The sequence below is a fragment of the Psammomys obesus genome, unplaced genomic scaffold (genome assembly GCF_907164565.1).
Source record: "Psammomys obesus unplaced genomic scaffold, mPsaObe1.curated_primary_1811, whole genome shotgun sequence".
Classification (NCBI taxonomy): Eukaryota; Metazoa; Chordata; class Mammalia; order Rodentia; family Muridae; genus Psammomys; species Psammomys obesus.
In genome coordinates, this window is record NW_026585894.1 from 15,714,457 (window position 1) to 15,736,531 (window position 22,075).

The 22,075-nt window shown below is 39.1% G+C and overlaps 1 protein-coding gene across 2 annotated transcripts; it reads right to left on the reverse strand.

The window, feature by feature from the left end:
* Window positions 1-223: 223 nt before the first annotated feature.
* On the reverse strand, window positions 224-17,909 carry Htatsf1 (HIV-1 Tat specific factor 1). 2 transcript variants are annotated; one of them, XM_055599668.1, is made up of 10 exons: window positions 17,658-17,909; window positions 17,221-17,462; window positions 15,056-15,236; window positions 14,667-14,714; window positions 14,111-14,265; window positions 10,549-10,712; window positions 9,924-10,023; window positions 5,712-5,801; window positions 4,796-4,933; window positions 224-1,726 (listed from the first exon to the last, which is right to left on the reverse strand). In XM_055599668.1, the coding sequence occupies exons 2-10, from the start codon at window positions 17,404-17,406 to the stop codon at window positions 551-553; spliced, it is 2,238 nt and encodes a 745-aa protein (XP_055455643.1). In that variant the 5' UTR covers window positions 17,407-17,462; window positions 17,658-17,909; the 3' UTR covers window positions 224-550. The 2 variants fall into 2 exon arrangements, with proteins under 2 accessions (XP_055455643.1, XP_055455642.1); XM_055599667.1 differs by lacking the exon at window positions 17,658-17,909 and having other exon boundaries at window positions 17,221-17,551.
* Window positions 17,910-22,075: the final 4,166 nt, after the last annotated feature.

A 22,075-nucleotide genomic window follows, 5' to 3' on the forward strand; every position in this document is an offset into this window, starting at 1 on the left:
AAACTGCGAATCACATAGAATTCAGTTTTGCACATCCTGGTTTTAGTAGAAATAAACAGGTAACTTCCAAGGGTTGGGGGAGGGGAATCTAAAATGTCATTTATTTTATGACTTCAGGACCATGTTGTGGTACATAATGGTGAAAGGTTATCCCAAGTAGTAACACAGCTGGAAAAAAGGGTGGTGGGAGAATTGATTTAAAATAAAAGTTAACAAGTCAACATTTAAGTTTCTGCATATTATCATTTTATTTTTCTTTCTGAATATCACAAACTCCAATTAGAGTACTTTAAAAATATTCTTTTGCATGCATTTAACAAATCCAATAAAACAACAGGTATCCAGTTTACTTGCATTGTAACTATGAAGATTTAAGTGAAGAACCAATAAACATATTTAAATCTATTGGTACAGGTGAGAACAAAAACCTTCAAGACATTAGTCTGATGGTATCCTACTACTATGCACATGTTGATGTAATATCACTACTGACCCTGAAGCAAGGGCAAATGGAGATGCAGGGCTTTCCCTAAGAAGCAAGTGGAAAGGATTACATTTCCTCATCATCATCACTACTGAGGGCAAAGCTGCTATCTGTGGACTGAGACAAATCTTCCTTCACATTCCCCACAGTCCCTCTCTCCTCAGAATCATCAAACAACTTCTCATTGGTACCTTCTTCCTCATCAAACAACTTCTCATTGGAATTATCTTCAAAAAGCTTGTCATTGGCATCTTCATCTTTCTTTACATCTATATCTTCTTCATCTTCCTTTTCATCTGAGTCATCGAAGACCTTTTCATCTGTGTCATCTTCTTCCTCTTTGTCATCAGGATCTTCACACTCCTTTTCATCTGCTTCTTCTTCATCCTCATCAGAGTCATCATCAAAAACCTTTTCATATACAACTTCTTCCTCTTCTTCATTATTATCTTCTTCTTCTTTTTCATCTGAGTCTTCCTCAAATTCTCTCTCAGACCCTTCCTCACCTAACACTCTTTCAGAGCCTTCATCAAATTCTGATTTGTCAGTGTCATTTTCTTCTGACTCTTTCTCAACATTTCCAAGGAACTCCTTGTCCAAGGCACCCTGGTCAAAATCTTTTTTAACACCATTTTCTTCTAATTCTTTGTCAGAACCATCTTCAGATTGCTTTTCTGAGCAGTCTTCCTCAGATTCTTTCTCTGAGTCATCATCTTCTGACTCTTTCTTGAGGCTGTCTTCCCCATCAGACTCTCTGCTAGGGTCACTGTCTTCAGCCTCATTTGCAAGGCCATTGCCTTTCTTTTTGAATTCTCTTTCAGCACCATTTTCTTGAGGCTCCTTTTTAGGATTACCCTCATCAAGCTCACTCTTAGGGTGGCCTTCTTCACTCTCCCTCTCAGGGCAGCCCTCTTCACATTCTCTCTCATGGTCACTCTCATCAGACCCACCTTGTTTAACAACTTTTTCAGAAGTATATCCTTCGAATTCTTCTCCATCTTCTGCGTTTTTAAACTTATTTTCATTGATAGTTTCTTCAAATGCCATTCCAGTTGTAGCATCCTGAGCACCCATATTAGACATGCTTGGGTGCTCTGAAAAATGCCTCACTCTGGAAGGCCCTGCCTTTTCTGAACCGGAGATGGAATCTGTACGCTGGAGGCCTCTGTTGGCCTCAGGAGCATTGAGATATGCCTCCCAGCCTCTCAGCCTTTCCTCTCTTTCTCTGGAGGTCTCCTCTACCTGTGTATGAACAGGAACTAATGTTAAGATGAGTTTTAGGCAAAAAGAAGCAACAACCTCTCTGGTCATTTCTAATAATAACACGAGTACCCAGGTTCTATAAAGCAACTTTTGTAAATCAACCCAGGCACTTCCTTAGTCTCTAGTCTTCGACACATATACCTTGGTTAAACAAACTTATACACAGTTAACCTTAAATAAGATCATATAAATATAAGCAAATACTGGTATATTAGTATTGCTGAAAGGTTTCATTTTCTATAATGTTACTAATTAAGCTCTGTCTATATTGTCTATAAGAAGAAAGGATCATTCTCTCCTTATCTTCACCACAGTACTTTAAGTCTTAGCTAGAGCAATAAGACAACTAAAGAAGATCAAGGGGATACAATTCAGAAACAAAGAAGTCAAAGTATCGCTATTTACAGATGATATCATAGTATACATGAGTGATCCCAAAAATTCCACCAGAGAACTCTGGCAGCTGATAAACACCTTCAGCAAAGTGGCTGGATACAAAATTAACTAAAAAAAAAAAATCAGTAGCTCTTCTGTATACAAAAGACAAAATGGATGAGAAAGAAATTAGGGCAACAATTACCTTCACAATGCCCACAGATAACATAAAGTATCTTGGTATAACCAAGCAAGTGAAAGACCTGTTTGAAAAAACTTTAAGTCTCTGAAGAAAGAAACTGAAAAAGATATCAGAAGGTAGAAAGATCTCCCATGCTCATGGATCAATAGGATTAACATAGTAAAAATAGCCATCCTGCCAAAAGCAATCTACAGATTCAATGCAATTCCCATCAAAATACCAACACAATTCTTTATACACCTTAAAAGAACAATTCTCAATTTCATATGGAAAAACAAAACAAAACAAAACATCCAGAATAGCTAAAACAATTCTATATAATAAAAGAGCTTCTGGAGGTATCTCCATCCCTGATCTCAAGCTGTATTATAGAGAAAGAGTAATAAAAACTGCATGGTACTGGCATAGAAACAGAATGGTGGATCAATGGAATCGAATAGAAGACCCAGAAATAAACACACAAACCTATGGATATTTGGTTTTTGACAAAAAAAGCCAAAATCATACAATGGAAAAAAGACAGCATCTTCAACAAATGGTGTTGGTCTAACTTGAAGTCTATATGTAGAAAAATGCAAATAAATCCGTATTTATCATCCTGCACAAAACTGAAGTCCAAGTGGATCGAGGACCTCAACATAAAACCAGACAACATAAAACCTGTTAAAAGAAAAAGTAGGGAAGGGCCTTGAACTCATTGGCACAGGAAACAACATCTTAAACAGAACACCAATACCATAGGCTCTAATATCAACAAGCAGTAAATGGGATCTCATAAAATTGAAAAGCTTCTGTAAAGCAAAGGACACTGTCATCAGAACAAAATGACAGCCTACAGACTGGGAAAGGATCTTTATCAACCCTATATATCTGACAGAGGGCAACTATCCAGAACATACAAAGAACTCAAAAAGTTAAACACCAACAAGTCAAGTAACACAATTAAAAATGGGGTACAGAACTAAATAGAGAATTCTCAATTGAGGAATATCGAATGGCAGAGAAACACTTAAAGAAATGGTCAAAGTCCTTAGTCATCAGGGAAATGCAACTCAAAACGACCCTGAGATTTCTCATTACGCCCATCAGAATGGCTAAAATAAAAAACTCAAGTGACAATACATGCTGGAGAGGATGTGGAGTAAAGGGAACCCTCCTCCACTGCTGGTGAGAATGTAAACTTGTACAATCGCTTTGGAAATCAATCTGGCGCCTTCTCAGACAATTAGGAATAGTGCTTCCTCAAGATCCAACTATACCATTCTTAGGCATATATCCAAAATGTGCTCAACTATATAATAAGGACATTTGTTCAACCACATTTACAACAGCTTTATTTTTAATAGCCAGAATCTGGAAACAACTCAGATTTTCCTCAGCTGAGGAATGGATACAGAACTTGTGGTACATTTACACAATGGAATACTACTCAGCAATGAAAAACAAGGAAATCATGAAATTTGCAGGCAAATGGAAGGAACTAGAAAAGTTCATACGGAGTGAGGTATTCCAGAAGCAGAAAGACTCACTTATAAGTGGGTATTAGACATATAATATAGGATAAACATACTAAAATGTGTACTCCTAAAGAAGCTAGGCAAGAAGGAGGACCCTAGGGAAGTTGCTCAATCCTCACTCAGAAAGTAAATGGGATAGACACTGGTAGCGGGAGAAAACAGGGAACAGGACAGGAGCCTACCACAGAGGGCTTCTGAAAGACTCTGTCCAGAAGTGTATCAAAGCAGATGCTGAGACTCATAGCCAAACTTTGAGCAGAGTTCAGGAAATTTTATGAAAGAAGGGGGAGACCGAAAGACCTGGAGGGGACATGAGATCAACAGAACCAAAAATTCTGGCCCCAGGGATCTTTGCAAAGACCAATACTCTTAACCAAGGACTATGCATAGAGATAACCTAGACCCCTTGCTCACATGCAACCCATGGCAGCTCAGTCTTTAAGTAGGTTCCCTAGTAATGGGAACAGGGGCTGTCTCTGACATGAACTCAGTGGCTGGCTCTTTTATCACCTCCACCTGGGGGGAGCAGCCTTACCAAGTCACAGAGGAAGACAATGCAGCCAGTCCTAATGAGACCTGATAGGCTAGAGTCAGATGGAAGCAGAGGAGGACCTCCCCTATCAGTGGCCTGGGGGAGGGGCACAGTAGAAAAAAAGGGGAGAAGGGGGGATTGGGCGGGGGTGAGGGAAGGGGCTACAGCTGGGATAAAAATGATTAAACTGTAATAAAAACAGAAGAAAGGATGAGTAATACTTTAATGTTCTCTTATCATTCTCAGAAAGCCTCAAAGTTCTGACTTATAAACTGAGAAGTGATTATTTTTTTTTCTATCCTCTACTGCCAAACCACATTTACAAAATATATTATACAAAACAGAGTAAGCTAATCTCCACACTAGATCTGTAGTTGGCAATGCAATTTCCTGTGCCCTTCCTTGGCAGCTGCAGAATTTACCTGATAATCTGTAGTCCCATCCCAGGCTTCAGCAGTGATCTGACGGCCACCAAACCACCTTCCATCAAGACTTTGAATACAACAATCAGCCTCCTCTGGCTCCCTGAAGGATACAGAGGCCACACCATCTGGGTGTCTCTAAAAAGAGAATAAGAAGAGTGAATGACAAGATTAAAAACTAGACACACATTTCCCAATACAGGTAGGGTCTCCCGACACACTGAGCTAAATGACTTTATATCTATCTTCCCTTTTCTCCCAGCCAGTGGTCAGCTGCTTCTTTAGCTTCATAGTGTCTAACAAGAACCAGTACAGTGTCCTTGCAAATGTTTCTGCTAATAATGTTATCAAAGAGGCAAGACCATGTGATTGTTAAGTGTGAACCGAGATCAGATTTACCTTGGGACTAAAGCCTGCCTGTCAGGAGCTGAAGGAGCACCAAGTATGGGCTTGCATGTGAAAAGATTTGGCATCTTCGTATGTAGGTCTCTTAGCTACCTACTTCAAAAGGGTTCTGAGGACTGCAATGCATCATGCCCCTTGCAGCACACCAGCAATATACTGTAGTAAGGAACTCGTATTAGTTTTGGAAGTACAGGGAGAAATACAGAGCTTTTTTTTCTTTCTTGACTGTAATCAGGTGAATAATTGAGAGAATAGCAAGAACTTTGAGAAAACTGATGCTCTATACATTTCCATCTACTTGCTCTCAATCTTAAGTCAGGAGGAAGGGAAATAAGCTCAGCATATCAAATCAAAGACTTGTCTTGTAAAGAGCGTTCACTGAACTCCTGCTGACAGACAGCAGGCCTGCAATATAAAAACAAATTCTAAAACCCCAGGGCACTCTCAGTCACTTCCTCAGCTTGGAAGGAGGGGAGGTTTCAGCACTTACTTAGTCAAGCTACAAACTTACATCAAATAGAAGGAGCTTCCTAATCTGTCCAAACTTTGAACATTCTACTCGAAGGTCTTCTCTGATCTCATTAAGCACCAGTGGATCATCCTGCAAAAACAAACATGTTTAGAGTTCCCTCCTTCTTCACTATTCAAGAACCAATTTATTACTGTGACAATTTTACACATGACAAACAGTGCTTTGCTTAAATTTAGGTACATCTGTCTGCAGACTATGGTAATGAAGGAAGGAATAAAAATAAAGTTAGGTGACTTCACTCACTGCTATTAATGCATATTTACTCTGAGAAAGAGGAAATGGACATACGTGTGTGTGTGTGCGTGTATTTTAAAAAACACAGTAAAATATTTTTGTTGCTTTTCCACTGTGAAAAAAACAACATTAAAGCACTGATGATCCCAGTGGTCTCTAGTTCAGGAGGATTCTCCTCCCTGAACTCTGGAAGAATTCAAGACTCCCAGTAACAATAAACAGACCTCCAAGCTTTGGGGCATGACATTTGTCAGAAATGAATGCTTCACCTCTGCACTACAGTGGCCTAGAGCTTCCCTTTTCTAAGATAGTGCTTAAACGTAGTAAGCTCCACAAAGAACTTTCTGATCTAAGCTTTACACTGATTAAGACGGTGGACAACGACCATGTGTGGTGAGTAGGTACGTCCTTTTCCTTATAAAAAGTACTCTCCCTAGCTTCATCTTATTTTTTACTAAAGTTATAGAAATACTAAGCTTCATGTAGCTTCTCATATTGTATTGGACCATGCTGATGTCCTCAAAAACCATGCCAGAGTTCTGATTCTTCATTTCTTGATATTCAAACTTTGTAGGCAAAATAGTTTTAGACAAGGTTTAGAACTGAACATTAAACCCGCTGGCAGGTACATCAGAAAATTATCCTTCATTATTTACCCTGATACCAGAGAATATTTTTACATATGCAACTTCTAACATTACTCAGAAGAAAATTGGAAGAAAAACACTCCATCCTTCCAATATGGGTTCTTTTTGATAACTTGGGTAATCCAGCAAAGCTGTTTTTGTTTTTCTCTCAAGAGTTTAATGTTGGTGTCTGTTCTTTAGGGTCATAAAACGCCCTCAAATTAAACAGCCTTTAAAATTCTTTTCGAACTCTTCTGTCAAGAGTTATACAGCACACCAGGACTATGTCTGTAATCCAGCTCATGGGAAGTGGCAGGATTGTAAGTTTTAAGCCAGCCTGGGGAAGTAAAATCCTGTCTGCAAAACAAGAACTGAGAGAATGATAGACCATCCTAATAATGGTAGTTGTTCTATAGCTATATTATCCAATATAGTAGCCACAGGTGTCTTGTATAACTGAGATGAATCTTAATTGATTTTAGTAATAATTTGTGGCTAGGAGTCAACTTCACTTGGATTGTACAGGGCTATACTGACATGATTTGAGGTCCAGGTCCAAGTCCAGAAACCCTGAACCAAAAAGCAAGACAACTGTCATCTCTCTTTTAACAGGCTCTCATCAAGATAGCAGGATCACTGGAAATCAGGCATCCCTGCAAGTGAAAAGAACACACACCAAGAACTATTTCCTTCCTTGCAAATTCTGAAGTTCACCACTGCCAGACGAGACGTTCCTGCCACTCAATGTGGCACAACACTGGGAACAGAAACTTGCCCTGATTTACAAAGATGCTAAAAAGAAACTGTGTTTTCCACTAGGCAATGGAAAGACGGGCTTGGAACTAACAGGGACCTCACTCATTCCTTTAATTATTCTTCACACACACAAAAAAAGGAAGCATTAGGGTTAAGTCAATGGTGGACTATATACTTGTTTAGCATGTACAAGGCCTATGTTAGATGCAAGCACCACAAAAATACTCAGTACATACTACTGCACGTATACTCAAGTACTGAGCAGTGAAAAGCACAGTTCTGTTCACTAGAAATAAAGCAGACAAAGCAAAGTCCTAGGTTCTTGGGGAGCTCATAAGGGTTTTCAGATGAAAACAAATACTGTGAAGGCAAACCAAAACAGAAATATAAAAATTTGTAACTTTAAAGCACTAGCTTAAAACAAAAGAAGGATTTTTAGTACAGACATTTATTTACTTATTTGGTGTGTGTGCACATGCATGCCTAAAGACACCTTCAGAGGTGATACAACTTAAGAGAGTTGTTTCTCTCCTAATACCATGTGGGTCCAAGTATCAAACTCAGGTGGTTGGGCTTGATGGTAAATACCTTTACTAACTGAATCTTGCTGGCTCTTGGACTCGTTTTGAAAGACTCAGCCATTTATAAGTGTGAAACTTCTGTCTTAAAAAATATCCACCAGAAAGAATTTGTGATAGCTGGGAACAAATGTAGTGTTTGAGCTGGGAGTGGTGGCGTAGGGCTGTATTCTAGCACTCCAGGAGATGGAATCAAGAGGACTTTAAGTTTGAGGACTATCTGGACTACAAAGCAAAGGCCATCCAGAGCTACACAGTGAAGGTCCATTTCAAAAATAACTAAAAACCCAAGTAGTTTTTAAGGGACAAATAATATGGAATCTAGGAAAACCTAATTGTGCGTAGCGTGAGAGCTTTATTGGAAAAAGTTTTCCCAAGGCCAGAGGAAGAAGAACAGATACAATTACAGATTTCTTGCAGAGGACCAGAAGCTCTGGATGAGGTTTACAATTGCTTCTTGTCTAAGTGGGATAAATGTGTGTATAACACCTAATGAGTCAAGTACTCATTTCTCATGGGACATGAAAATAAGGCATTCTAGTAGCATATTCAGCTGATTATATGCATTACTTTTAAAACTTCCTCTGGCAAGGGCAACATTTCAAAAAGCAAATACAAATGGCCTATCTCAGTAAATCCAGCCTAAATTTAAAATCAACTAAGTGTAAAGTATACTTTACACCAGTGTAGCCTTCTTCACCTTTACAACATACAGAACACCTATTAGCCCAAAGCTTAGCAAAAGCATGTCAGAACCATCTGTTTTATCATACAGTGTTGAATAGCCCAGCTAGTTTACTGAATGCTGGCTAGGTACACTGTAGACTCTTGGTTGCTGACCCTCATGGCAAATGGCTGCTAGAGCACTGCATGCAGCTTGCAGCTGCTGCACCTAGTGTTGTGCGAAAGGATCATACCAAATGTCACTAGCCTGACAAATATCTAAAAGCCCAAAATGTGAATCATGGTTTGTATTGAATTCTCAGCTGCTGTCATGTCATTTAAAGTTGGAAAACCCTCAAGTCAGACCAGTGTTAAGTCAGAGACTGGCTATGTAGTATGTATTTATGATTTTCACCTGCACTACATTATTACTCTATAACTAAAACAGCTGGTATATATTCCAAGAGTCTTCTGATCTCAGGTGAGAAGAGACATAAAGCAGCTTTAGAAATAGACTGCATAATCCATCTAATCATGAAAAGACATGAGGGTAGTTCAGCAATGAATTGTCCATTTTAAGGCCCTTGATAAGGTGCTAAATTGAAAATACCACTTGGACACTGTTGACAACATGAACAAGAACAAGAAGATCATACAGAGGTTGCAACCAGAATGTTTCAAAATCTGAATTTTTTACATTATGAACATTTTTTCCTTGTGTGCAATGTGTTATCATTAATTCCAGAACCAGACAGCAAAAACAGGGTTGTTTTTCCACTACTGATAGTACGGATCTAAACTAGCACATGACATCAAGAGGCACAATGCAATGTAAGCTAGCTTGACAATTACTACTATTCCTTTAACACCTTTTTTGCTGTTTGGGGGATTTTGCGTGGATATTAAAATGTGGTCTTAAAAAAAAAAAAACCTCCAGTATTGGAATATAAGATTTCTTCAAGGATCAAACTTTTATTAGTAACTCAAAGTTTTCAGATGTTAGTGTGGAACTGGTATTTTCCCCCCAAATCAGCTGCTCTTTACTGAATTATACTACAAACCCACAAGCTGCTCCTGTTGATCTGATTTCAGATAGCAAGCAGCTGTGATTTGGGGCCACAGTATGACTATTAATACTCTTATCTGGGATACAATCAAAATAACACTGGAATAAACACAGGGAATTCTAAATACAGGTTGAGTCTTTGTTCCATTTTCCTATCCTACCCATGACTAAATCAATACACCTTCCCAAAGATGGGGAATGGTAAGCTTTGAACCCTCCTGTAAGAAAATGTACCAGAATTTTTAGATGTTAAAATACCATTTCCTACCTCAAAATCCATTGGGTGAAACATATTTTTCAGGATGACAACTCGCTCGTGGCGCATCCGGGATGGTCCAGCTCTCCTCTCAGGTCTCCAATCCAACTGCCTAATGTAATAAATAATAACAGCAAACTGAAATCTGGGTTCAGATTTGTGGGAGAGAAAAAAAAAGGATGGATGTAATCCTTTAGTGAGAGTTTAATAATAGTCATTATCTGATTCCAACATAGTTCCACAGAACTTCCTGAAGAAAAAAAAAATTCCAGGCAGGGGGAAAATACACACTCAGTATCTGAACCCCCCTCCCCAATATGTACTCCTTATCAAAGTAACTTGATTCTCACTAGAACACTGCAGTTAAACTTTCTAAAGTCTCCTAATGATTTAGTCTGTACAACTTTCAAGGAAGATGAAAAGATGAAGAGGCAACCCTTAGTGACCAGTGGATTGTTTCCAGGACATACATCTCTAGCTGGACACCAAAACCCTTGGCCACAGAATACTAATACCTAATGAAATTCTTTTAGACTACTCTGTAGATGTGTTTGATGGAACAAAACTAAGTGCCTATTACTAAGAACATACTTTAAAATATTTATATGAAACTTTTCAAAAGAGAAAAAATACAAACTTCTGTTGCAGAGACAGCTTCTTCTTATAATCTTTGCACTTCTTCTTCTTTTTAGAGGCATCATATTCGCCCTTCAGCTGGAACTTTGCCACCTCAACATGCAATTTGTAGCCTCTAATTTCATCTTCATCCAAAAGTTTTAATGCAAGTTCCACAGATTCTTTCTTTATGAAGGTAAAATAAAATAGTCATTAAGTTGAGCATTGAAATGATACTTGAGGTTTTGATATAAAGAATGTCAGCTACCTATTTCGGGATAAAGAATTCTAGAATATAAATCAGGAAAGCTGTGTACAGAGCACGGGTATATACCTCAAGCACACGTGTTAACTTAGGTAGTGACCTGTTCTCAAAATCCCCATTGCTCCCTCTGTAAAAAAAAAACTAAAATGTTATCTTCATCACAGGGTTCCTCAGAAAACTAGATGAAACAGCATATGAAAAAGTTATGACATGGCATAACTAAGTGTTCAGTAAATTATATTATTGGGTAATTTTTGTCTCCAGGAGCCCAAATATGATCTACAAAATGAAAACAGTAGAGCTGAGTAATTTCTGTGGTATATTCCAATTTTAAAATTCTGTAACATCTTAACAGTGGATGACTAAAGAACTGGAACTGGAAGTAGTATAGCCAGACTTTAGTGTTCAGCTTTATCAAACTAAAATGTAGATCTGTAATAAGAAGAAGATAATTATTTAATGGCTTATATATTAAAATGCATTCATGGATTCTGGGCACTACACAAACACAGTAGTTACCACCCTAACTCAAGGATTGTCCAAGATATAAAAGTCTGAGACAAGCACAGAAGACTACTGACCTCAGCTGCTCAATAAGATAGGGATCCTTCAGTAAGAACTTTATTTTTTAGAGTGCAACTTATCAGCTTGACAACTTGTTACTTTTATGGGCCCTACGTTTTATATAAAAGTGTTTCACAGAACAAAAGATCCAGCCATACCACTCCTAGGCATATACCCAAAAGAGGCTCAAGTACACAATAAGGACATCTGCTCAACCATGTTTGTAGCAGCTTTATTTGTAATAGCCAGAAGCTGGAAACAGCCCAGATGCCCCTCAACTGAAGAATGGATGCAGAAACTGTGGTGCATCTATACAATGGAGTATTACTCAGCAATGAAAAATAAAGAAATCATGAAATTTGAAGGTAAATGGTGAGATCTGGAAAGGATCATCCTGAGTGAGTTGTCCCAGAAGCAAAAAGACACGCATGGTATATACTCACTCATATAAACATACAACATAGAATAAACCCACTAAAATCTGTACTCTAAACAAACTAAGCAAAAGAGAGGACCCTAACTAAAATGTTCAATCCCCATCCTGAAAGGCAAAGAGGATGGACATCAGAAGAAAAAAAAATAGGAATCAACCTCGGAACCTGCTACAGAGGGCCTCGAAAGCCTCTGCAGTATAGACTGTCAAAGCAGATGCTGAGCCTGATGGCCAACTGATGGGCAGAGTGAATGGAATTTTATGTAAGAAGTGGGAAATAGTGAGAGCTGGAGGTGACGGGAACTCCACAAGGAGAGCAACAGAACAAGATAATTTGAACACAGGGAACTTCCCAGAGACTCATACTCCAACCAAGGACTATTCGTGGAGATAACCTAGAACCCCTGCACAGATGTAGCCCATGGCAGCGTCCAAGTGGGTTACATAGTAATGGAAAGAGGGACTGCCTCAGACATAATCTGATTGGCCTGCTCGTTGATCACCTCCCCCTGAGGGGGGAGCAGCCTTACCAGGCCATGGTAGAGGACAATGCAGCCACTCTTGATGAGAACTGATAGACTAAGATCAGAAAGGAGAGGAGAACCTCCCCTATCAGTGGACTTGGGGAGTGGCATGCATGCAGAAAGGGGAGGGAGGGTAGGATCGGGAGGGGAGGAGGGAGGGGCTTATGGGGGGATACAAAATGAATAAAGTGTAATTAATAAAAAAAATTTAAAAAAATAGAATACACAATATAGGGTAAAAAATGTAAAAAAAAGTTGATTTGATGTAGAAAATTGAAAGTGGTCTCTTATTTTTCAACCTGGACAAAATCAATCAAATAAATAAAAATAAATCAAGTGCTTTAAAAACAAAACAAAACAAACAAAAAAAAACATCCAGTCATGGAGCTGAAGAGATGGCTTGAGAATTAAGAGCCCTTGCTACTTCGCAGAGGACCCAAGTTCAGTTCCCAGAAACTATAATGGCTGGCTCACAAAAAGCTATAACCGCAGCTCCATGGGTCCAACGTCTTTTTCTGGCCTGTTAGGCAACAGCATTCAAGTGAATATATATTCACGCACAAACACACACCCATGTACACACATGTATACACATAAATAACTTTTAAAAATCCCATGAACATACTCTTCTTGTAAAAATTCACTTCACAGGTGTTTTAGTCATCTTTAGGCTGGTAAAAGTCTCAAATCTTACATAGAAACACAGAAAACTACCATTCTAAATGATCATGTTAGGGTCCACTTACCCCATGTTGTTTAAGAAACACATTGAATTCTGATAATCCCAAACTTTGCCAGGTTAAGCCTACTTTCTTCTGATCCCATTGTACACTGTCCACTAATTACACAGCCATGATTTATACTATGTTATCATTTTTTACTTTGATTTGCAGTTATTTTTGTTTTGTGCCAGGCAGTAACTGCTAACATGTGCTCCTAAGGAGGCTGACCAGTGTTCCAGAAATGATAACTTGCTTTCATATGAAACAATCCCAGTGCAATTTACAGTAACAAGAGCATACAAAATTCTGCAAATTTACATTTTAATTCTCTTCTGTGGTGTTTAAAGCAGTAAGTATAACTCACCATTTTCTTTCCCGTCTAATTTGAGGTTAGAAAAGTTTTTATAAAGAGCCAGTAAGTAAACAGTTCAGGTTTTGAGGGTCAGAGGTTGATATTGCAACCACTCAATGCTACTGATGAAATAAAAAAGTAGCCAGACACAAAGGTAAGTGAGCAAGTAGGATTATGTTCCGGCAAAATTTTATTTGCAAAAATAGGTGGCTGGCGAGACTTCGGGTAACCACATTCCAATTCATTCCAATGTACAAATAAAACGTCATTGGTTGTTTTATTTGTTTTTTTTTTTCTTAGAATTTTAAACTGTTGATTATATGCAATGAAGAGATCTTTGCATTGAGATTGTTTGAAAAGAAAAGCCCCTCAATCACAAATTTATGTACCATGTTGACTTTATAGCAAACAGTTTCATATAACAAGCAAATTACCCTCATGTTATTAAGTTGATATTTGTTTTTTACTCCGTCTTACTTAATACTTCTTCTGTCTTATGTAGTTGCACCGTTAGTCAAGTATACTGTATAGAAGCACTAATTTATATATAAAATCTAGAAGAGGTACTAGCATCACCTATGTACAGTTATCATCTCAAAGTTCACTTTTCTCTATATTCTGATTTGGATGGTTCTTGGTTTAAGTTAGCATCTATAAACAATTCTAGCCCTAGTTCCTGAGTTAAAATTGGAGAGACAAGAGATGTATTTGACCAAATACCAACCTTTAGATAACAGCAAAGACCATCTCCTTTAAGATTTCCTTGATTATCTTTGTAAAGTTTGACCTTAAATTCTTCAGTCTGAGGATCTCTCATAATAATGCCAAATTTGGACATAAGCTGTATAAATTCATCCACTGTGATATCTGGAGGCAGACCTATAATTTCAGAGAACAGATAAAAGTTTTATGAAGGTAAAAGTTATTTAGTATTTTATCAACAAGAAACCTACAACTTGGGTAAGTACAATGCTGATTTGTCTGAGTACAAAAACCTCCTATCTCTAAATCTGAAGGTCATTCATATTTTATATAAAAGATATATCAGAGTTATGCTATGCTTATGTTTCACTAAATCTGAAGAAACAAATTGCTGTAAATTATCTAAGACAGGCATACAGAGCAGCATGCAAAATTGCATAATTTTTCTTCATTCTGTACTAAGTAAATTCCTAGTTAACATAAACAGGTGACAAAATACACTAAAAACTAAAAATTACTTAGCACAAAGTCTCAAAACTAAATGTCTCCAACCTTAAAACTTTATTAAAAAGAGATACCTGATACATATACATTGGTGTTTCTGTCTTCTTCAACATGGAACCATCCTAAAAATTAAAATGAAATAAATAAAATACTTGAAAGAAACAAGAATCACATTACGAAATCTCAGCAATGGCAGTTAAAACTTTGAGAATGTTCTCTTTATTTAAGAAGACTAAGACTAACCCCAGCTTCCAAAATACATAAACCTTTTTACTGAGAATTAGTTTTAAAGCTCTCTCTGAAAAAGAAAATGGCTCTCTTGATACTTCATGACTTTGAGCCTATCTTAAAGTGAAAACTTACATTATCATTCCTTCAATGATACTAAAATCCTCCAAAACCTATTCACACATTTTTCCTATCTCATTTTTAAATCCAGGTTTTGTAAGACAGAGCCACTTGCCTGATTCGGCCTTTCTCTTTTCTCCCCTCTTTTTGGGGTCAGAGGTTTCGGGGATTTCATTTTGTGGAGGTTCTTCTGCAATCTTAGTGTTGGTGTCCTGGGAATTTGCAGTAGAACTGGATGCACCATCATTAGAAAATCCATAATTAGCCTGATATGTAGCAATGAAATCTTCAGTGATCTAAATTGATAAGTCAACACACATGCAGATATGGTTACTTCAATTGTTGAAACTATGGTATAGACTGTTAATATTCAGTTAATATTACCTAAAGCTTTAACAAGTGTTTATGCCACGGGTAGTTGTACTAATTAAAGTATAATTTGAGAATAGTCACCTTATATGGAAACTGTATAGTACGATAAAAAACAAAAGTACTCAAATTGCCAACCCAAGAAGTACAATAAATTTAAGTGATGCTAGCACTTTTTCTAGTTTTTTATAAATTACTACTTCTCTATAGTATATTTGCTAAGGTAGCCAATACATAAAACAAGAGGAGTATCAAATAACAAGGCAACAAAACCAAAAGTCAACTCATAATCCAATTGCAGAATTTACCTTTGGGTGCACAGATACACAGAAAGATATAGGTACACTAAGACGTTTGTGTTTATTAATGAGGCTGGGAACTGTCAAACAAAATGCCTGCTTTAGTTCTAGCACTAATTCACATTACTGTTTAGTGACAGAACAAACTAAAGACAAACCCAATATACACCCAACATTCTGGCTTTACAGGGGAATTCACTATTGCAAAAATCACTAAATGAAGTTATAAGTTCTATTTATCACTTTCAGGCACACATAAAAGTGGAGAAATTTTATGTGGGTCGTGGTGGCACATACCTTTAATCCCAGCACTCAGGGGGCAGAGGGAGGATGTGAGTTGGATCTCTGTGAGTTTGAGGCCAGCTGGGTATACATGGTAAGTTCTAGGACAGGCAGGGCTGCACACAGAAACCCTATCTCAAAGGAAGAAAAAATAAAGCCAGGTGCAGCGACACACACTCTGAAAGGCAGAGGCAGGTAGATCTCTGTGGGTCTGAAGCCAGCCTAGGCTACAGAGTGAGTACAGGACAGCCACAGCTACACAGAGGAACCCTGTCTTGCAAAACCAAAAATAAAATAAAATAATAAAATAATAAATAATAAAATAAAATAATAAAATAAAATGGCAGACATTTTAGAACCTAAAGTTTAAAGGACTATGTTTTTCAATAACATAAAAGATAAAGCTACCAAGCAACTGACTGTCAGACTATTAAAAGTACTCCAAAAGAAATCTCATCTACATTCAAGCCACACTTCAAAGTCTGGAAGTGGAACAGTAAATTTTTTACAATCTGTGAAGCTTGAAAGATGCACAAATACAAAATCAGAAAGAACAGGTGAAATAAGGAATTTTTGAACTAACAAGCCATCTACACAATGGAGAAAAGTTTTGTGTAACTGGCTCTCAAATCACTTGGTGAGCTGTTTCCTTTGATGCCAAAGCTCCTATGTGGCTAAGACTAACAGGGTACTTTCACCAGAGAGTTTACAACACCAGGTTTAACACTAGCTGTTTTATTTCCATGTTGAAATAAAACACTTAGCAAGTCCCAAGTTCTCAAAACAAATGTCGAGTTTTTTTTTTTCCATCCATTTTTTTCTGTGCATTTCTAGTCCTATTCCCGTGGTTAGACGGTTCAAACTTAAATGCTCTGGAAAAAAAATTTAGTAGAAAGATAAAACAAGATGCAAGGAAAGTTTACTCAGTGAGCGAGGTAAATGACTGCTTTCCCATACCCTAAATCAACAAGCTAGTTGTGATGCTAGTGGACACATTATGTACACTAAGTATCACTTAAGTTTGGTTATACAGGAGAAAACTGTTACTAATGAGTTTTTCTTGGTGTTTTTCCTCTTTGCAGTAAAAACATTAAGATAACAAGTAACTGTGACCTTCACACCTACAAAAAAAATTAATAAGGCATAAAAAGAGCGTAAGGCACCACATTAAGATTAATTTCCTTCATACACTGGTACTGCAATAGACCCGACAAATAGACAAGTCACCGATCACCAGCTCAGAGCAAACATAAGTGGGGTGTGCCGCAAAGGTAGCCCCGCGGAGCCCCACAGACCGCTCCGCAGTGGCACTCAAGCTACTCTTTCTTACCTTAGGGAACCAAGCCTTCTTATCAAGGTCCCACTCGTAGGGAGTGTCATCCGGTGGTTGTCCCAAGGAATTGGCTTCTCCAGTGGGCTCATTCTGGGTGTCACTGTCCTTGGGGTCTCCGTACAATTCTTGCATTCGCAACTGCTCATCAAACTCATCGTTCCCGCTTAAGTTGCTGCCACTCATGTTTCTTACTTAGCCCCAGAAACCGTGGTTAGGCAAGCGAAGCGGTCACAACGACTCTGGATAGAAGCAGAGAAAGGGAGGTCTGTGAAGCTAAGAGCTCAGAACACACTGCAACCCCCGGCCCGCCTCCCCGCAGCGCCCCAGCAGTCCCTGGGAAGTCTTAAGCCGCACCGCCCTAACTCCGCCCCCACGCCCGCCCCCAACGCGCACGCATGCGACTTGAGGCTGCCAGCGCGGTCGCCGCCACCCACCTGGCGGGCAACGCGGGGCCTAGGCGCCACCGCACGGCCCAGGACGAAGCGGAAGCGCGCACGCGCACTGTCACCGCAGTGGCGGGCTCCGGAGGCGCCACAGCTTCCTCCTGCCACGTCAGAAAACGACTTGACAACGAAGTTTCCTCAGGCTGATGCAGGCGCCATTGTCCGCGCCTGGCAACGTAGCGGGTCGCGCTGACACGCCCACACTGGCGTCAAACGGTAGCGACGCTTGAGAGAACCAGGGGCGGGGCTCCGAATTCGTGCTCCCGCCTCGAGGTCCATACTCACGGAACCTCACTTGGAGACACATCCTGCAGAAATGCATGATACCCCAGAAACCTTTGCCTCGGGGCGGGGGGGGGAGGGGGCTCCTATGCACTCCGGACGAGTTTTGCCCAAGATAGCCTGAAAAGCGACGTGGGACTCTTCCGGGAGAGCTGGCGCTGGATGGGCTTTGCGGCAGCCGCCATCTTGGGGAGGTGGGTGGGACCGTGGGACAAGTTTCTCCCGCTTCGCGAAACCTTTGCGCCTCTTTCATGGTAATCCCCGCCCCTGCGCAGGAGCTAAGTATTCATTTAGTCTTAAGTGCTTGAACTAGGGTGCACAGGGCTTTTGTTCATCTTGGGAACCCAAACACCTAACACGCTGTTTGGGGTCTAGTGAGGAAAGAGTGAAGGAATGGTGGGCAAAGCCCCCATCACTTCCTTCCTACTTCTTTATGCCTGTGGTACCATCCTCAGGCTGCAGTAGGTGAGAGTAGCTTTTGCCTAAGGCTTACTGCAGTGTATCAGGTATTCCGGTTTGGAACTTGAAGCTTGACTGTAAAGATCCCCGTTTATAGGAGCTGAAGCACGTGGCTCTATTTCCTCTTAGGAAAGACTGCCCACTAAGTGCTCTAAGTAGAACTTTCCCCCGGTTGTTTCATGCACCCCCGAAAAGAGAGGGGGGCCATATTTTCAAAATAGGTATTTACTGAACTCCTAAGTGCCAGGAATTGGGGAAACGTTCTGGAGCAACAGTCAAAGAATACAGGCACAAATTAAAGAAGAATCAGTTATGGTTGGCGAACAATATGATAGCAGTACCATATGTTGGAGAGCAGCACTTACTTTGTTTGCAGCATCCTTTTATGCTCAAAACTTAGACAATTCTAAAGAGCTTTTTTGTATGTGGATTGCGTTTATCAACAAAATGTTGCTTGTAATGTTAACTATGCAAGTAAAATTTTAATTAATTCGTTAAAAGTACCAGTGAACCCTCTGTGTAAACGTCAGTATTATAATCCAGACTTGACCATATGAATATGCTTCCCAGAAACTGCTTTGATTCCGGTCACTTGTTTGTAAATACAGTAGTTGGAGTTGGGTTCTAGAGCGTCCTGACTCCTCACAGACCTCTGTGAATCTGATTTCAACCTTAACAGTGTTTTGAAAACAGTAGTTTTTGTTTTCAAACACATTTGTTTTTATGAATTTCTTGTTTTTAGTAGAACTATTAGAGAAATGAATTTGTATGCATGCTATGGATTTTGTTAGATTCTTTTAAACATTGCCGACTAGTTCTTGCTTCCATCTGAAAGTGGTATAGAGCTCTTTTCAGTAATTTGTTAATTCAGCTTCCATTTCATTCTCGACTATGTTTACAAGACAAGATATACTGTACTCACAAACAAATGGGCAACACCACCCCATGTCTTCACAAGCAAATGGGCAATCCCACCCCACCTCCTTACAAACAAATGGGCAAAAAGAAAAAAAGGCCCTTTGTCTAGGTTCCATGTCACCAAGTCTCCTTTGCTCAAAAGCTTCCTAAAAGCCTGAAGCAGGTCTCACTGGAGGTAGCATCGCATTTTGCACTAGATTTGCCGGAACCAATTATCCTTTTGTCCCATAAAGTTTGAGCACAAACAGATGTAGAGTCAGGGTCAGAGAAGAATGAAAACAGGTACCTATTGAAGGTAAAAGGCCTGACAAGGGACTTCCGTGAAAAAGTTCCCCTACCTTTCTTACAAACTCTGCAAAGTTAAGGAACTATACTAGGATATATTTATATCTCCTCTTGTTGGGGAGTTTTATTGGCCCCACATCTTGTAGTCTCTAAACTTAGTTGGGGCAGGGAATCCTTCTTACTAAAAAGTTGGTAGATATTCTACCTATGATGATATGAACTGCAGAAATTCCTTTAAAACTAAATTTGCTTACAGAAGGTATACAATGTTGGGAAGCACTTTTTATTTCAACGACAAAGGTGTACATAACTCTGTTACTGTGTTTTAATATTCCATAGAGTATTGTTGTGATCTCTATCCTAAATCTTAGGCAAGGGAAGACCTTTGGCAAAATTGGGACATGTACACAATTTGTTTTGCATGTATCCATATCTCTTCCTAGCTAGAACCCTCTCTAAAGAAATGAAATACCTGCCGGGCATGGTGCCTTACATCTGTAATCCCAGCACTTGGGGAGGCAGAGGCAGGCAAATATCTGTGAGTTTCAGGCCAGCCAGAAAGAAAGAAAGGACAGGAAAAGAAATGAGGTGGATTGCTGTGAATTCAATGCCAGCCTAGTCAACAATGCAAGTCCAGGGCTAAGGTACACAGAGAAACTATGTCTCCAGGAAGAGAGAGAGAGAGAAAGAGAGAGAGAGAGAGAGAAACATACATAAATGTAATTGTGGTTAGTATAGCCAATTGCGAAGTTAGCCCCAAGAAGAAAAATCACTTATTTTTCCTAATAAAGACATGCTGAAGATTTAACTGCAATTTTATAGCTACAAAAGGGGAGGGAACTGATCCTAGAAAGCTCAGAAGTTATTTTATGCACATTTCACCACTAACTCATGCAGAGCTCCAGTTTTGTGAAATATGAAAATACTCCCTTGGTTTTTGTAGCCTGGTACTTTTAAAAATTAGGGTTCTAATTACTGATTCTGTGTATGAATACATATGTAAAATGTATTCCTCTATGTGTGTGCGCGCGCAGGTGCACATGCATGGGAGGATGCCCTGTATTTTATCACTCTACCTTACTCCTTTTGAGGTAAGGTGTGTTGCTGAACACAGAACTTATAGTTTACTGTTTGTTTGTTTGTTTGTTTATTGCAGCTAGGCTGGCAGCCAGCAAGTGCTAGCAATCCTATTGGTTCAGCCCCATTCAGTGCTGTAATTGCAGGTGTGTATAAGACTACACCTGGCTTGTGGGTGCTGGAATCCAAAATCTGGTCTTCATGCTTGCACAGGAAGCGTTCTTAACTGCTGAGATCTCCCTCAAGCCCATAGCCTGGTACATTTACAAAATTGTATCTCAAGTGTTAGACTCAGGAGAGTAGATATATAACATTTTTTAATTAAGGAAAATAAAATAATGTGTGGTTTTGTGATTTAAAAATAATGTCTTGGAATTGAAATATGTTCTTATATTTTGTCAGTTTTCTAGCACAAGAAATTACACAAAGACATTCAAATTTTATTTATTTATTTTCTCACCACCAGATGTTTTACAACAATTTTGCTCACTTTTAAACAATGTTAATACAATATTAGCACCCCCAATTTTAAGTAAGCCAATTTTAAGGGCATTTAAAGCCCTGTGTTAATATATGCCCCCCCTTTTTGAGCCACATAATTAGCAGAAGTTCACAATAGCACAAGTCATTTAAAGCTCAAAAATACCAAAAGCACTTTAAAAAAAAGTTTTTAAAAATTCAAATATAACTATGCCAAAGATAAGCTTCAATTTACTTCAAGAATACATTTTCTGAAAGCACAAATTTAAATCTGACAAATCTAGTAACTACAAAGACTTTTTTCCCAGTTACATTTACTAAGCTTATTTTCGTTAGCAAGTTGGAGCAGAGGATAGAAAGTCAGAGCCTTCTGTCTGACTTTTAGAAACAGAGATGACCTCTAGGACTTATGCACCCATCAAGTTGAGTAAAATCAAGCAGGTAGATGATCCAATAATGCTTGCATAGCCAGGTGTTGGAGATTCCGTGTGGCAATTCTGCAGGTTTTTAGAAAGAGGGCGCTGCTCACCCAAATGAAATGAGTTTCCTTAGAGGAAAGAATTTCAGACAGTGGCAGCTTAGAAACTTGAACAGGAATCTTCCTCTGGGGCCCGTGGTCACACTAACACTGTAGCCCCCTGTCTGGCCTGTGAATAAGACAAATTCCTCACAACGTTTGTGAGACATGGCTTTGCCTAGTTATTAATCAATGGCAGTAGAATTACATAAAGTCAGGAAGTGTTGACCCGATGTGGGAAGCACCCTGCCCCAGATGCAGCACTTACACCCTCAGACTCTCAAACGTTTGCATTTCAATTGCAAGGTTTCTTGGAATGGAATGGTGACTGAAGGAAAAGGGCAGTCACTCTGTGAAAGTATGTATATGTGTGTGTGTGTATTTACAAAAC

What these genes read in the sequence shown, in the direction of transcription:
- Htatsf1 (XM_055599668.1), bottom strand. Translation starts at nt 17,406, where the DNA reads ATGAGTGGCAGCAACTTAAGCGGGAACGATGAGTTTGATGAGCAGTTG. An exon ending in AGAAGGCTTGGTTCCCTAAG is followed by an intron (nt 15,237 to 17,220) that starts GTAAGAAAGAGT and finishes TTATCAATTTAG; the next exon opens with ATCACTGAAGATTTCATTGC. An exon ending in ATGGGACTACAGATTATCAG is followed by an intron (nt 1,727 to 4,795) that starts GTAAATTCTGCA and finishes GTTCATACACAG; the next exon opens with GTAGAGGAGACCTCCAGAGA.